The sequence below is a fragment of the Sprattus sprattus genome, assembly GCF_963457725.1.
Source record: "Sprattus sprattus genome assembly, chromosome: 10".
In the NCBI taxonomy this organism is placed as follows: Eukaryota; Metazoa; Chordata; class Actinopteri; order Clupeiformes; family Clupeidae; genus Sprattus; species Sprattus sprattus.
Genome location: NC_137908.1, coordinates 19,150,651 through 19,166,522, shown reverse-complemented (window position 1 = coordinate 19,166,522; position 15,872 = coordinate 19,150,651). Strand labels below are relative to the sequence as shown.

The 15,872-nt window shown below is 43.6% G+C and overlaps 2 protein-coding genes across 2 annotated transcripts; both read left to right on the top strand.

Moving 5' to 3' along the window:
- Window positions 1–1,363: 1,363 nt before the first annotated feature.
- hyal2b (hyaluronidase 2b) lies at window positions 1,364–9,950 on the top strand (the record flags this gene model as incomplete). Its single annotated transcript, XM_080845772.1, has 4 exons — window positions 1,364–1,580; window positions 2,208–3,189; window positions 6,041–6,130; window positions 9,561–9,950. The coding sequence occupies exons 2-4, from the start codon at window positions 2,245–2,247 to the stop codon at window positions 9,948–9,950; spliced, it is 1,425 nt and encodes a 474-aa protein (XP_080701898.1). The 5' UTR covers window positions 1,364–1,580; window positions 2,208–2,244.
- Window positions 9,951–12,808: 2,858 nt separating this feature from the next.
- Window positions 12,809–15,830, top strand: abhd14a (abhydrolase domain containing 14A). The gene is made up of 5 exons (XM_080845447.1): window positions 12,809–12,905; window positions 13,381–13,659; window positions 13,798–13,913; window positions 14,266–14,501; window positions 14,791–15,830. Exons 2-5 carry the CDS (start codon window positions 13,397–13,399, stop codon window positions 14,971–14,973), a joined length of 798 nt encoding a protein of 265 aa, XP_080701573.1. The 5' UTR covers window positions 12,809–12,905; window positions 13,381–13,396; the 3' UTR covers window positions 14,974–15,830.
- Window positions 15,831–15,872: the final 42 nt, after the last annotated feature.

Genomic DNA, 15,872 nt, shown 5'->3' with positions numbered 1-15,872 from the left:
TATGGAGTTATTGAAACTTACTACGTGTAAAAAAGACTAGAAATTGAATGTTTATTTTTAAGCCTCGAAAGTTGCAATGGGTGCCTTTAGCACTCATAATAGTGAGGTGTATGGCGCAACCTCTCTCAGTGATGTCAAGGGCAGATACTCAAGAGCACATAAGGAGACTAAATTAATATTTATTGACTAAATTAATGTTTGAGTGTGTGTTCAGAGGGGGTGGGAGAGACCAGGTTTGGGGAAGCTACTGAAAGAATAGCTCTGCAAGCTACCAGTCACTTCACTCTGGAAGAAGTTGCAGAAATGCCCGCCCTTTTGTACGTGATAGAAAAAGATGGCATGGCTGGTCGAAGGGGGCTCAGTAACTGTACAGAAGCAATGATACATTAAAAAAATATTCCTTATATGGTCCAAAATTGTTTGTATTTTCAGTAGTTAACTTCACAAAAATGGCAACCAAAAAAGGCTATTTAACTACTTGAATCATTATGCAAGTATGAATGTAGTTGAACTACCAGCAAGCTACAGCAAATATACACTGGTAAAGACTTTTTCTCAAAGGAAGAAGCTCCCTCTTTTTTTGGCTGAGCTGACAGAAGTACCAGGTGCACTCATAACTAAGTCAACAATAGAGATGAAAGATTAATAAGGAAATGAGTAGCCAGAAATGTCAGCTGACCATTTGAGTCACAGCACTTTTGACACTTTCTTTTACAAATTAGTTACATCCTGTGTATAACGTGTGGACTAGCTTACGCAGGCTTTACTCAAATGTTTAAAATGTCATCTATGTTGATGTTCAGTTCTTCAGTCACACATAAAAATAATGCTCGGGCATTTCAGCATATTTACAGGCCTTTGGCCGGACATTTCACAAAAAACGTTCGTCTGTAAAACAGGAAATAAAACACAACATCGTGTTGGGAAATGACCAGGCACGCTATCCAAAATATGGTTAATGTTCCGCTCTACATTTGCCATAAATGAAATACGACCTCAGTAGTTGTAGTAGCAGAGTGGGCTCCGCTGAGTCCACGTTAGATGAGTACTCGCTCCTCCCGAGCAGTGAAATCGGTGGAAGATACAAACTCTGTGACAAATGGGGGAGATGACCACTGCGCGAAAAATAGTAAATCAATAAAGTATGTTGTAACGCACTACCGCCATTAGAAACGTTACCTTAACGTACGAAAACTTACCGCATCACTTCTAATACGTGCCAGTGAAAATCTATTTGTTTAGTAAAATTAGTAACAATACAAATACAAGACTCACCCCTTTTTCAAATGGGCCGCCCTAAGGGCAAGATTCTATCATATTGATACAGTGTAGAGAAGGTTCCCTTCAAATGTTTAGTCAGCTATTCAGTTCGCAATGGGTAAGGGACGATACGTGCGAAGAATCAACAGTCAAAATCGTAATTTGACGTTGAGGTGAACTTAGAAAAATGTCGATCCGCATCCAAGAGAGTTCATCACTTCAAAAGGACAAGTTTTTCGAGGAATGGAATATGGGTGTTATTTTGTGATCGATGTGGATCCACAGTGGAAGCCGGTGTCCGGAGTTGGACTATTTCCCAGGTCAGGTTTTTTTTGACGAAGAACTGAATTATGGATCATGAATTTGGCTTCGGAATTAAGTCTATTTTCCGACTTTAAAATCCTGAAGTAGCCAAAATGAAACAGTGCGGTGAATTCTGAGAAAGTTATTCGCGTGGTAACTTGGAGCGCATGGTGTCTGTTGCTTTCAGGCGACTAGCACACACCAGTGTTTACCTTTGTGTCCGCTGGACAGTTTCACTGAAACGCAGGCTTTGTTTGACCTCACCTGGGGGTGCATTTGTGCTAACTTTTTACACTTCTATCTGCTGTAGTAGACCTTTTTTTTAAAATCAAGAAATGATTGTAGGCCCATTCAGAGTTTCCTTTGTGTTGCAGAGGTTACCTCACTAGTGACGTTTCACAGCTAAATATGTTTTATGTGTCATAAGGTTTATGTGTCATGACCGATATTCTGAGGTGTTAACTATTTGTACCAGTAGGTTTTATACTTGCTTTACACAATGCCCCTTTCTCAAGACTTCAAATAGACGTTGTATGCTTTTTTGTAACAGTTTTACAGATTGCTGTATGCCATGCAAAGCTTTATTTGTTAAGATGTCATGTAATGAAGTAAAACAATCTAACAAGCATATATTTTCTTTGCAGGGCATAGATAGTGGCTTTCAGGGGAGGGGTGGTGGTCATGCCTCACTTACTTGGGTTCCTGTCTGGCCAGGAGCTGGGGCTCAAGCTTCTGGTCTTGATTTCTCTCTGGCATTTTCTGTGTTCAGAAGAACTGAAGGCAACAAGATGGCCTCTCTACTCCCAGAAGCCTTTGATCTTGGCCTGGAATGCCCCCACTGAGGACTGCACCCCTCGACATGGAGTCCGCTTCCAGCTAAACCAGTTTGACATTGTAGCATCGCCCAATGAGGCCTTCGTCCGACAGAACCTAACCATCTTCTACAAAGACCGCCTGGGTATGTATCCATACTATGAGCGTGATCGGGTGGCAATAAATGGTGGCGTCCCACAGAGTGCCAGTCTTACTCAGCACTTGGAGAAGATGCCGGATGATGTAGGCTACTACATTCGTGACCGCACGGCAAAGGGTCTTGCTGTCATTGACTGGGAGGAGTGGCGTCCTCTGTGGATCCGTAACTGGGATGCCAAGGATGTGTACCGGAACCACTCACGACGCCTGGTGGCCCGGAAGAACCCAACTTGGACACCGGACCGGGTGGCTAAAGTGGCACAGCAGGAATTTGAGTTGTCAGCCCAAAAGTTTATGCTGGAGACCTTGCGAACTGCCAAGAGCTTGCGGCCGGGGCAGCTGTGGGGCTTCTATCTCTTTCCTGACTGCTACAACCATGACTACCGCAGCGGACTGGAGAACTACATGGGCCGCTGTCCAGATGTGGAGATGGCACGCAATGAGCTGCTGCGCTGGCTGTGGACAGAGAGCACTGCACTCTTTCCCTCCATCTACATGGCTACAGCACTCAGCTCCACCCTTTCCGGACGCCAGTTTGTCCGCAACCGAGTGAAGGAAGGCATGCGGCTGGCGTCAACGGGTAATGGGACAGCAAGGCCTGTCTTTGTGTACACACGACCCACCTATGCCAATGAGCTGACGCTGCTAACAGAGGTGAGAAGGGAACACTTGCGGAAACAATAGGTTAAACACCATTACAGGATTTAATGTACTAGGAAGGTAAACTATTTAAAGAATGTCTCAAGGTTATTGTCTTTGGAGGTCAGGCTTAATAAGAAGTAACTTGTTTGGCTCTGTGGAGCTGATACAGACATTCCCGAGAAAAGCTCTTGCAAAAGAGAAGCCATCATTAAATCCTCTTCAGTATATCAATAACATATGTATATCAATAACTATGCAAGCCTTAAGGGATTTTTATACTCAAATGGATCCATAGGTTTTTGATTTGGCCTCCTGAAAATCTGCAGCTGTTTTACCAATTGCTTAACGCCTGTGCTGATTCATGGGACTGGTATGGCAGTGTACAGTCCATGAAGCCTCTCGTCGTCATTGTGGTCACTGTGGTCACTGTGGTCACTGTTCTTGTGGAACACCAGATTCAGTTGATGCCATTGCAAGTTGCTGGAGATAAAAGTGCAAAAGTGCACATGACCAAAATGATGTCACCATCTCTCACTAAGAAGGCCCATGAGATTCCTCCTCCCCGTCCTCTGTAAACCAGAAAGCATATGGGGTAATTTAGGGTTCACAAGTGAGATTTGTAGTGAAGACTAAGCTATTTTCTGTCCTGCAAATAACTCTGGAATTGTGCTCCTAAGCAGTGACCTTTCAGCCGTAAAACTGTGAGGGGCAAGATGCTGATGTTCTGGAATTATTCATATTTCAGAAGCTGGGTGTTGTGGCATATTTTTCCTGGCAGTGGTGAGAGGAAGTTCCCTATGGAACACCAAGAGCAAACAGCAAGGAACAGACTGACATGTCAGGGCTAAATATAGAATATATGCTCTCACACAGACATACCTTGCATGTTGCAGTAACAAAGAGACTGTGTTTTCAGTCTTAATCAGGAGTTGCTGGTTTTGAGAATAAATATCATGTCCATTGATGACTTCCTGTATTATTTGTATACACTTTCCTACTAAATCAAACATTTTGGTATGGTATAAAAGTTGTAAAGAACCAACCAGTTGCTTAGTTTAACCTTAATAGTTAATTGGAAATATAAAAGGTGAGGGGGCTGTTGTTGGTGGAAGTTAAGACTCCCTGCTGAGAACAATGTAGAATTCTGAGCACAGCAGTGAGGAGGAAGACCCCCCCCCCCCCCCCCCCCCCCTTTGTTCAGTTGTTTAAGTGTCCCTCCAGCTGGACCTCCATGGGTTTGGCATAAGTCTCTTAGGGAGGAAATGCAGAGTGAAATGGGGTGAAAAGAATGAGTGAAGCCGTAGGATGTGTAGATTGGGGAGGAAGGAAAAAGTGACTCCACATTTTCAGTGGTGAAATTTCAGAAAACAGCTGTGCCAATTTAGTGCACTGATCATGCAGAATGCTAACCCACAGACAGATTGGCCTTACTCAACAGATGCCTGATGTAATACAATATATCTTCTCCAACCCCCATACCACTTTTTAAAACACACCTTTTCTTATTTGTAAAAGGGGTGAGCTGGTATTAGATATAGGAAAACATTGCATAAATGTCAATGCCCAATGAATAACACATACATATAAGAAAAACATGTGGTTACCACAGTTATATTAGAGAGCTTAACAGACACCCATACACATCACGGTGTGAACCATAAGTGGTGACAGAAGACAAAGGTGAACAGAAAAAATCAACTTCAGTTCATTGCAAGGTTGAACTGGTGACAAACATCACTTTACCTAAACAAGACTAAATTAAACATGAACTCTGCATCCCTGCCTCCTGACACATCATAGAATCTGACAAAATGTTGATGAATTACTCCAGTAACTTCAACATATCGCATGATTATGAACAGTTGTGCTTTGCATGAAATATCGGCGTCTCGTCAATCAGGCAAGTGGAAAAACAATGCAGCGTCCATCACCTCTTTAATCTCTTAAATACATTAGTAGTAGCAACCTCCTTAATCAGATCAGTGTGAGTCGTCTTTGACATGATACAAAAAATTGGCAGTGGGTTTTGATAGTTTTTTCAGGACTCATTGATAAAATTTGTTTTACATGTAGCCTTACAGCTTTGAGCAAACATCGGCTGAAGTACTATGGATAATGCAGTTTTATGCAAGGCCCTGTTTGGCATGTTTACAGCCAAGATCACTCTCAGCAGACGAATGGAATCAGTTAGTGTAGCTTAGAGGGCTTCTCCAGATATGAGTGTCTGTAAGAGTTACTCGTGTGAAATGTGAAAGTGTAAATAAGATAGGAAATAATGATGGAGCTAGAGAAAGGCCCAGAAGAGGGGTTGAGGAGACGAATCTGCTCAGCTGTGAAGATAAATTAGATATTGCCAAGCAACTAGTACGTCACTGTTGACACTCCCATCTGACAGCCCCTCACACTGTGGGTTTGAGTTGTATGTGAGTGTAAAAAGGGAAATGCCTTGTGGTGACTTGCTGTGAAATGCATGCTGTGTGTGAGAGTTATGTATTATATATGTGTAAAATCAACAGGTAATTACTGTGTTCTTTTCAGTGTGTGTGTGTGCTCTAAATTTGAGTCTCTAAGATTAATTTCAATGCATGAGTGTAACATCCCAAGGTTTGGCTCAGTGAGTAATTCATAAATTATGTGTAATCTGCTATCCAAAATGCAGAATGGGATGTTCAGACAATGATGGAGAGAATGATACGATGAGGACATTTTTTCCATATCCGCTATGAGAGGATGAGGTGTGTCACTGGTCTGGTTCAGAATTACTGGGGTGTGAACAAGAATGTTGACTCTTTCCTGGGTGAGTCAAAATTCTTAGAAGATCTGGATTACATTTTGTGTGTGTGTGTGTGTGTCTTTGTTTCAGAATGACCTGGTCTCCACTGTTGGGGAGAGTGTATCTTTGGGGGCAGCAGGAGTTATCCTCTGGGGTGATGCTACCTACGCCAGCAGCAACGTAAGAGTCTTAAGGGTGGGAAGGGGGTGTTGGGGGTTAAAAATGTTCTATAAACCACAAGGCTACTTTCAATAAAGATAGTGTGTGTGTGGGTGTGTGGTGTGTGGTGTGTGTGTGTGTGGTTGCATCATGCCGTTTCTTAGTAGCCTTTAGGCCTCCTCTAGGTGTGGTACTACTGTGGCGCTTCCACGTCCTCCTTCAATGCTCACAAGCATCTCTCAGCTCTCACACGCATCTCTCAGCTCTCACACGCATCTCTCAGCTCTCAAACGCATCTCTCAGCTTTCACACGCATCTCTCAGCTCTCACACGCATCTCTCAGCTCTCACACGCATCTCTCAGCTCTCACACGCATCTCTCAGCTTTCACACGCATCTCTCAGCTCTCACACGCATCTCTCACACGCATCTCTCAGCTGTCACACGCATCTCTCAGCTTTCACACGTTCTCTCTCAGCTCTCACACGCATCTCTAAGCTCTCACACACATCACTCAGCTTTCACACGTTCTCTCTCAGCTCTCACACGCATCTCTAAGCTCTCACACACATCACTCAGCTTTCACACGTTCTCTCTCAGCTCTCACACGTTCTCTCTCAGCTCTCACACGTTCTCTCTCAGCTCTCATACGTTCTCTCTCAGCTCTCCCACGCATCTCTCAGCTCTCACACGTGTGTGTGTGTGTGTGTGTGTGTGTGTGTGTGTGTGTGTGTGTGTGTGTGTGTGTGTGTGTGTGTGTGTGTGTGTGTGTGTGTGTGTGTGTGTGTGTGTGTGTGTGTGTGTGTGTGTGTGTGTGTGTGTGGTTGCATCATGCCGTTTCTTAGTAGCCTTTAGGCCTCCTCTAGGTGTGGTACTACTGTGGCGCTTCCACGTCCTCCTTCAACGCTCACAAGCATCTCTCAGCTCTCACACGCATCTCTCAGCTCTCACACGCATCTCTCAGCTTTCACACGCATCTCTCAGCTCTCACACGCATCTCTCAGCTTTCACACGCATCTCTCAGCTCTCACACGCATCTCTCACACGCATCTCTCAGCTTTCACATGCATCTCTCAGCTCTCACACGTTCTCTCTCAGCTCTCACACGCATCTGTCATCTCTCACACGCATCTGTCATCTCTCACACGCATCTCTAAGCTCTCACACGCATCTCTCAGCTCTCACACGCATCTCTAAGCTCTCACACGCATCTCTCAGCTCTCACACGCATCACTCAGCACATTCTCTCTCAGCTCTCACACGCATCTCTCAGCTCTTACACGCATCTCTCACACATTCTCTCTCAGCTCTCACACGCATCTCTCAGCTCTTACACGCATCTCTCACACGCATCTCTCAGCTCTTACACGCATCTCTCACACGCATCTCTCAACTCTCACACGCATCACTCAGCACATTCTCTCTCAGCTCTCACACGCATCTCTCAGCTCTCACACGCATCACTCAGCTCTCACACGCATCACTCAGCTTTCACACGCATCTCTCAGCTCTCACACGCATCTCTCAACTCTCACACGCATCTCTCAGCTCTCACACGCATCTCTCAACTCTCACACGCATCTCTCAGCTCTTACACGCATCTCTCAGCTCTCACACGCATCTCTCAACTCTCACACGCATCTCTCAGCTCTCACACGCATCTCTCAGCTCTCACACGCATCTCTCAGCTCTTACATGCATCTCTCACACGCATCTCTCAACTCTCACACGCATCTCTCAGCTCTTACACGCATCTCTCACACATTCTCTCTCAGCTCTCACACGCATCTCTCAACTCTCACACGCATCTCTCAGCTCTTACACGCATCTCTCACACATTCTCTCTCAGCTCTCACACGCATCTCTCAGCTCTCACACGCATCTCTCAGCTCTTACACGCATCTCTCACACGCATCTCTCAACTCTCACACGCATCTCTCAGCTCTTACACGCATCTCTCACACATTCTCTCTCAGCTCTCACACGCATCTCTCAACTCTCACACGCATCTCTCAACTCTCACACGCATCTCTCAGCTCTCACACGCATCTCTCAGCTCTTACACGCATCTCTCACACGCATCTCTCAACTCTCACACGCATCTCTCAGCTCTTACACGCATCTCTCACACGTTCTCTCTCAGCTCTCACACGCATCTCTCAGCTCTCACACGCATCACTCAGCTTTCACACGCATCTCTCAGCTCTCACACGCATCTCTCAGCTCTCACACGCATCTCTCAGCTCTCACACGTTCTCTCTCAGCTCTCACACGCATCACTCAGCTCTCACACGCATCACTCAGCACATTCTCTCTCAGCTCTCACACGCATCTCTAAGCTCTCACACGCATCTCTAAGCTCTCACACGCATCTCTCAGCTCTTACACGCATCACTCAGCACGTTCTCTCTCAGCTCTCACACGCATCACTCAGCTCTCACACGCATCACTCAGCTCTCACACGCATCACTCAGCTCTCACACGCATCACTCAGCACATTCTCTCTCAGCTCTCACACGCATCACTCAGCTCTCACACGCATCACTCAGCTCTCACACGCATCACTCAGCTCTCACACGCATCACTCAGCTCTCACACGCATCACTCAGCTCTCACATGCATCTCTCAGCTCTCACACGCATCTCTCAACTCTCACACGCATCTCTCAGCTCTCACACGTTCTCTCTCACACGCATCTCTCAGCTCTCACACGTTCTCTCTCACACGCATCTCTCAGCTCTTACACGCATCTCTCAGCTCTCACACGTTCTCTCTCACACGCATCTCTCAGCTCTCACACGTTCTCTCTCACACGCATCTCTCAGCTCTCACACGTTCTCTCTCACACGCATCACTCAGCTCTCACACGCATCACTCAGCTCTCACATGCATCTCTCAGCTCTCACACGCATCACTCAGCTCTCACACGCATCTCTCAGCTCTCACACGCATCTCTCAGCTCTCACGCGCATCTCTCAGCTCTCACACGCATCTCTCAGCTCTCACACGCATCTCTTGGATGAGACACTCTCATCCTGTGATTTTTTTTTATTCAGTTTTATTGAGCTTCAAAAAAAAATTTGAATCTTAAAAATGTAGAGGCCTGTCACTTCATAGCTGGTAACTGGCATGCCCCAAACTGTTAATTACGCATGTTACTGAAGTGAGGCAATGTTCTCTGAATGTCATCACTCCACTTATGCCTGGAGTCAAGGGCGTGTGCAAGTCTCGCAACTCTTCACTTTGACAGCAAAGACGTCATAGCCCTCAGAATTACTACAACTTCTCTTAAATCTTACAGGATTTGCAGATAGTCTTGATAATGTATTGGCAATCATGAAAAAAATAGTTCTGTTTCATTTAAATTTAAGTGGTTGGGATTTTCACATAATATGTTGTTGATTTTGAGCAAATCAATCTTCCTCCCTCTCTCTCTCTCTCTCTCTCTGTAGGCCAGCTGTTCCAAGCTGAATGCATACTTGCGTGGGCCATTAGGCCGCTACCTGCTGAACGTTTCCACGGCAGCAGAGCAGTGCAGCAGGGCGTTGTGTGGCTGGCGTGGCCGCTGCCTGCGCAGGAATGCAGAGACGGACACCTACCTGCATCTCAGCCCACTGACCCACAGCATCCAGGAGCAGGGTGGCCGGCTGGTCGTGCGGGGCCAGCTCGGAGCGCAGGACCTGCAGAGGCTGCGAGAGGACTTCCAGTGCCAGTGCTACACTGGGCACCGAGGAGAGGACTGCTCTCATAAGGAGCCCGGGCGTAACAGAGCCTCCTCAGTCTGGCGTGTCTGGCTTCCCAGTCTCATACTCCCACTCTTACTGCTGGCACTGCTGCATTAAGGCCTGGAGCTAAGTTTGGGTGGAAATGTGAAGAAAGACAGTCCTTCTAACTCTCTGTGATCGGGAGGAAAATTAATTTCACTCAGGCCAGGACAAGTGGGTCCCTTTTATGAAGTCCGAGGGAGAAAGCCATAGTGCGCCCAACAACACCTGTGACTGGCGAGTCATTCAGAACCAAAGAATGCCAGATCCTCCAGAAGATGGATATACCTTGAGAAAATTCTCTGCTGTTTGTTTGTGTGTGTGTGTGTGTGTGTTAGAAATGATTAAGAGTACTTTATAGTCACCTTAGTACCTTTACACACTTTGGTGAATTAATTGTGTGTGTTTGTTTCAGGATGTTTTTCTTAAGGTAAAAAAAAAATCCTTTTTTGGAGGATATTCATCATTCCCCTCATTTTCCTCTTTGGGGGATCTTTAACTTTTCCCTGAATTCCCTGTTAAAGGGATCTTCATATTTTACCTCATTTGCCTCATATTCAGATGAGCTACACAGTGAGCCAAATTCAGCCATGTACCCATGAAACCTCTTCACAGAGGCAGCCAAGTGCGCAGGAGCCAAAACCTCAACATAACCCAAAGGACCTACGCAAGAGTGCGGCTTCCATCCAAAGGTGGCAGAGTTCAGTTTCCTACTTTTTGTTCTCTGAATGAAATGTTTGGCTAATAGTTTAGACTGTGCAGTGCACAGTAGACTGTTGAGGGGACAATGCTATATGTTGTTTTTTTGTGTTAATAAATAATAATGTTTAAACTCTGAAACTACTTCTGAGCAGAGCAGAACTCTTTGTGCAACTTTCCATGTTTATCTCTCAGTGGAGAGCATCTGCAGCAGGAATACACTTTTAATTCGTCCTCAGATCACTCATCTTTACAGCATCGCAGTGTCTTTATTATGAAAGACTTTGATCAAAAGGTGATACATTTGGAAAACAAACACAGATGTGGTCCAATGCAGGATAAATCTGTGTATGCTGAATACTGTGTTTCATTATAGTAGTTGATATAAAATTCACATCTACAATTACAGATATCTAATATATATGTTCAGTGCTGTGTTAACTTGCCTTCAGGTTCATCATAATTTAGTTTGGTGCCTCGATAATCACAATAACACGTACCTTGATTACACAGAGATAACTCTGATAAGTGCGTTTAAACTAAAAAGGTTATGCCGGTATCCTGCATTTATATTTTGCAGCTTTGAGAAACACCTCAAATATTTTCCAGATTTAAGATCATTGACATAGTAAAACAAAATTGTATGTCACACCAGTGACTGCTTAGCTGTAGTACAGGATGAGGAATATCGCCCAGACATAAATATGCATACACCTTGAATTTAAGATAACATTTTTACTTAACATTCCATTTAAACACGGTTAAGTCCATGTGCAATTACAACTTTCTGTACAAGTTCAACACAAGTCATAACCTCTGTTTCAATTGGTCATGAACACAGAATATTAATTTTGTGTTTTTTTTTATTAATAAACTTGAAATGTACAGGGCTTCAGCACACTTTTCTTTTTCTTTTTAATTATACTAATCATGCTGCTTGGTTTTTATTACCTTCCAATGGAAGAGTTATTTTTTTGTAGACTTGGCTTTGTTGAATTGATCAGATATGATTGTGTTGATATTTTACTACCAGCATTGCTTTTGTGTCGTTGCCAAGCAGCAAAATGTATTCTGTTTTCACCTTGGAGCCTTCTCTAATGTGTTGGAATAGAACAAAATAAATGTTTATCTTGATGGTATTTACAGTTAGGTCTACTTTCCATCCTTGGGGGGCAGGTAAAAATGAGTTGATGTATATTTCAGTGATAAGTGTTAGTCAAGTTAGCAGTCAGATTTACATTTTGAAGTATTTGCATTAATTCATAACCTTGGATCAAAGTGACTCGTATTTCAGCAATCTACATGGACTTCCTCCTATAATACGGCAAGTCACAAGTGCCTACCTCACCTGAGCTGACCTCAACCTAATTTGTTTCATGCCATCCAGTAGTAGGTGTCTCATAGTTATATAGTTTCCCTCCATTATCCAGGCAGGAGCAAGAGAGAATGTCTAAATCCAAGGCAAATTAGTGAAAGTGAATACAATCTGTGGCGTCAGACACTATGGAATGGCATGCAAAGTATTTATTTGTAAATAAATGTCTTGTCATTAGGCATAAACTCAGGATAGTTGCATGCCGTTTTTCTGACTCAGAGGGTCATACAAATCCTGTATGGGGGGGGGGAGCGATCAGAGTGTGCCAAAAGCAATATTCTTGTGTTTCAAGTACAGAGAAAGCCTTGTTTCATAACTCAAACCAGACTCTGAGTCTCTCTAAGATTCTTGGATCTCTTCAGCTCACCCCCCTCTGATAACGACCCCCCAGTAGTGGACAACCGTTTCCCCTACTGACAGCAAATGGCTGATAACTATACACAAAGAAACACTAGTATGAACAAATGCACTGTACTATGTTTTTAAAATGTACATGTTTCTTTGAGGGTCACTGGGGTTTTCTAAGTAGCCAGATTAAATTAACTTTTGTGGTAAAATCACCTCTTGGCCGATTACTACTGTCCTGTTTACATGAAGCTTATAGCTAGGCTTTTTAAAACCACACCATTGTATAAAAGTGTATAGTTACCATACAACAGCTAGGCATATGAGTCTGTACAAAAAAGTTACCTGAATATTAATAGCAAGTCATATTGTTTATTGTATACAACTGTATCTTATCCAACGCAGGCAGTGTTGTTGCCTTCCGGAACCATTTGAATGACAACGTTTTCAACACGGCGTCTTTATACTGTAGTCGAACATTAGCCTTGGAATGTTTTGATGCTAGCCATCAAGCAGAGGATAACGTAGGCTCACAGAAGCCAAATGGACGTCCTCTTCAGATGAGATACTGTTTGCTTTTGATGGATTGACGTCTGAATCCTCATAACAGGATTGTAAGATCATGTTTTGCAGATCATTTCTGTTGCATTACAATAGGTTGACAAACCTGCGCAATTGTAACTGTAAACGAGAAATGACCAGACATATTCTGCTGTTCCCTCAAGTCTGCATAGCTAGCTAGTTAGCGAGTGACGATTGTCAAAGATAATACACTTTACTGTTACAGCCCTACAACCTGAGGCAAACAAAATAACATATGTTACGTTAATCAGTTGGTATCTAGTAGTCCTCATTCTTTGTACATAGCACTAACGTTAATACTTATAATGGCGTAAACGGCATCACTGCATACAGTTGGCGAGGAGCGAAGATGCTTTGAGGGTAACGTTAGTCAATTTGATGTGAAATTATTTACGTTAAAGAACTAAAAAATGAAGCATAACTTAATCTCTCAGAGTCACTTAACTAACTTTGTTGTGTCACAGTTCATATGCAAAGATAATGTTTGTTGTCAAATTTGTCTTTCAGGTCAGCATCTGTCACGATGAGTTTTTTACGCAACCGCCTTGTCATATTGGGGCTAGTATTATTGGCTACTGTTCTGCTGTATCTTCTTCTGCCGGCCATACGCCAGGGAAGCATGGAACCGTCTCTGGACGTCCAAAGGATGGGTCTGTCAGTAGCCACTCCGCCTCCGTCATCACCCATCAATATTACTATACGGACTAGGCAGCTACCAGGGGACCCTCCGTTATTTTTCCGAGAAGCTCTACCAGTCGATGCAGCTGGAAGACAAATCTTACCCAAGTGAGATTAATTCAGGCTTGTCAGTACATGAACTACTGAGAGATGCAAAACAGTCAGTCTCACACAATCTAACTTAGTCAAGAGACTATGTAAGTATGTACAGCTGAGCCTACTAATAAGAACTGTCTGCCATTTCAGGCTTCAGATTGTGTTGCTGCATGGTCAGGCCTTCACCTCAAAAACCTGGGAGGAGTTGGGGACTCTGAGTCTCCTTGCTACTAATGGATACCACACCTTGGCTTTGGACCTGCCAGGTACAATGAGCTTTTAAGTTGTGGTGCTTAAGATAGTGAACATAACAGATGATAATGGCAAAAAATTGAAAGCTTGTCTAAAAATATAGCCCCTTGGCATATCCTCGTTTTACAACATACATGTATACAGTGCTGTTTTACTTCAGTGCTTATGCTAATATGTAAGTACAAAAAGAATGTTTACCCTTGTCTCTTTTACACTTACTTTGTAACATGGTTTAACACGGTAGTGCCATGTTCTCCTGGACATGGTCAGTATTTAGTTGCAGGTTGTAACCCTAATCTGAATAGTATAGCAGTGTTGTAACTGACCTCTTGAGGAATCTAACATTTGTTTCTGTTGTTTCTTCAGGATTTGGAAATTCTCCAGACTCGGAGACAGTGAAGACAGACCAAAGCCGCGTTGAGCTACTGCGAATGTTCTTGGAGTCACTTGGGGTGCGCACTCCAGTTCTGATCAGCCCCTCTATGAGTGGGCACTACTCAATGCCCTTTCTCATGAAGCACAGCACACAGTTGCATGGGTTTGTGCCCATTGCTCCAGTTGGCACTCGCAGCTATACCCCGCAACAGTATCAAGCCATCCAGGTGAGCTCTGTAGGTGGTGGGGATTGTTGGTTTGGGTTTTGCCTTTATTTGAATTTGTGAGGCCCTCAAGTATTCTGAAAAACGGATCCAGAATGCCAATCATAGGGGTGTGGGGGACAACACATTATTTCAGCTCATAGCCTCAAATGTTCTTTTAAAAGGAATGTTTATTTATTTGTCCACATTAATGTGTTCATGGTGCAATAAGTAGAATTAATGTCAGTGATGATTGCAATGCTACTATATCAATGATAACGGTGACCTTGTACTTCACTGTGTATTTCACTAGACATCAACGCTGATCGTTTTTGGGGAGCTGGACACTAACCTGGGGGCTCAGTCCCATAAGAACCTGCTGCAGTTGCCCAACCACACAGTGGCCAAGCTGCAAGGGGCAAGGCACGCCTGCTACATGGACAAGCCCCACGAGTTTCACCTGGCCTTGCTTGATTTCCTTAACAAACTAGACTGAGATGGTGATAGAGCAATGTTTGAAAGCAGAAGAGTAACAGGTGGAGAGACTGAAGAAGAAAAATGGGTGGGGGTGATCCCATGGGCCTTGGAGGATGAAGAAGGGGGGGGATTTTCATTTAGATTTGACACCCTGAACACTTCTCTCGGTGTTGTGGGGGACATATTTATGCTCTAATGTTCCATCATTCTAGAATCACTGTGCTCCACTGAAGCAGCAGTCATAAATCCTGTTGTGTTACATAGATTAGTCCCATGTTGCAATATTTTATTCATTTATTGAACAGTTTAGTGTAATTTCAGAATGCTGGAATGTGAAGTTAATTCTGAAACTTTTATCATCCTCATCAATATTAAGGGGGTGTAGTATTTAAGAAGAATTGACCATCAGAGGTTGTTCTGCTTAATGCAGTGATGTCTTTCATCAAACAGAGAATGCAGAACTGTAAAGAATGTTAAAGAATGTGTCACAGCGAGACCAAGTTTTGCGTTTGAAGCACAATAGTGTTTAATAGTGTCCTCAAACAAGTTGTCTAGCAGTATTGACAGAGATGGGAGGGTACCCCATACTGTTCTGCAATATATTTTAACAGAATATTTATTGAAACAATGCAAGCTGCACTGGACATCTGTTACTAACTGTACTTAGATCTTAATTGACCATATTATTGCCTGGTTTATTTAAAAGCTTTATTTATTATCCACAACACTTACCACATTACAGGAGAAGTGTATTTTTTGAGGGTGCAGCTTTTTGTAATTGCAAATATGACGTTCAATGGTGGAAAAAACAATGTTGAAAAAATGTACAGATGTACAAATGTTATTGTAAAATGTGTTTTCATTACCATCGCTTGTCATCCGAGTTTTGAAAGACTAAAGGTAAGGGAGTCGATCAAA

Excerpts from the sequence above, each read along its gene's own strand:
- abhd14a (XM_080845447.1), top strand. The coding sequence starts at position 13,397 with ATGAGTTTTTTACGCAACCGCCTTGTCATATTGGGGCTAGTATTATTG. Across the intron at positions 13,660-13,797 it reads GGAAGACAAATCTTACCCAA|GCTTCAGATTGTGTTGCTGC; the intron begins GTGAGATTAATT and ends CTGCCATTTCAG. Across the intron at positions 13,914-14,265 it reads CTTGGCTTTGGACCTGCCAG|GATTTGGAAATTCTCCAGAC; the intron begins GTACAATGAGCT and ends TTGTTTCTTCAG.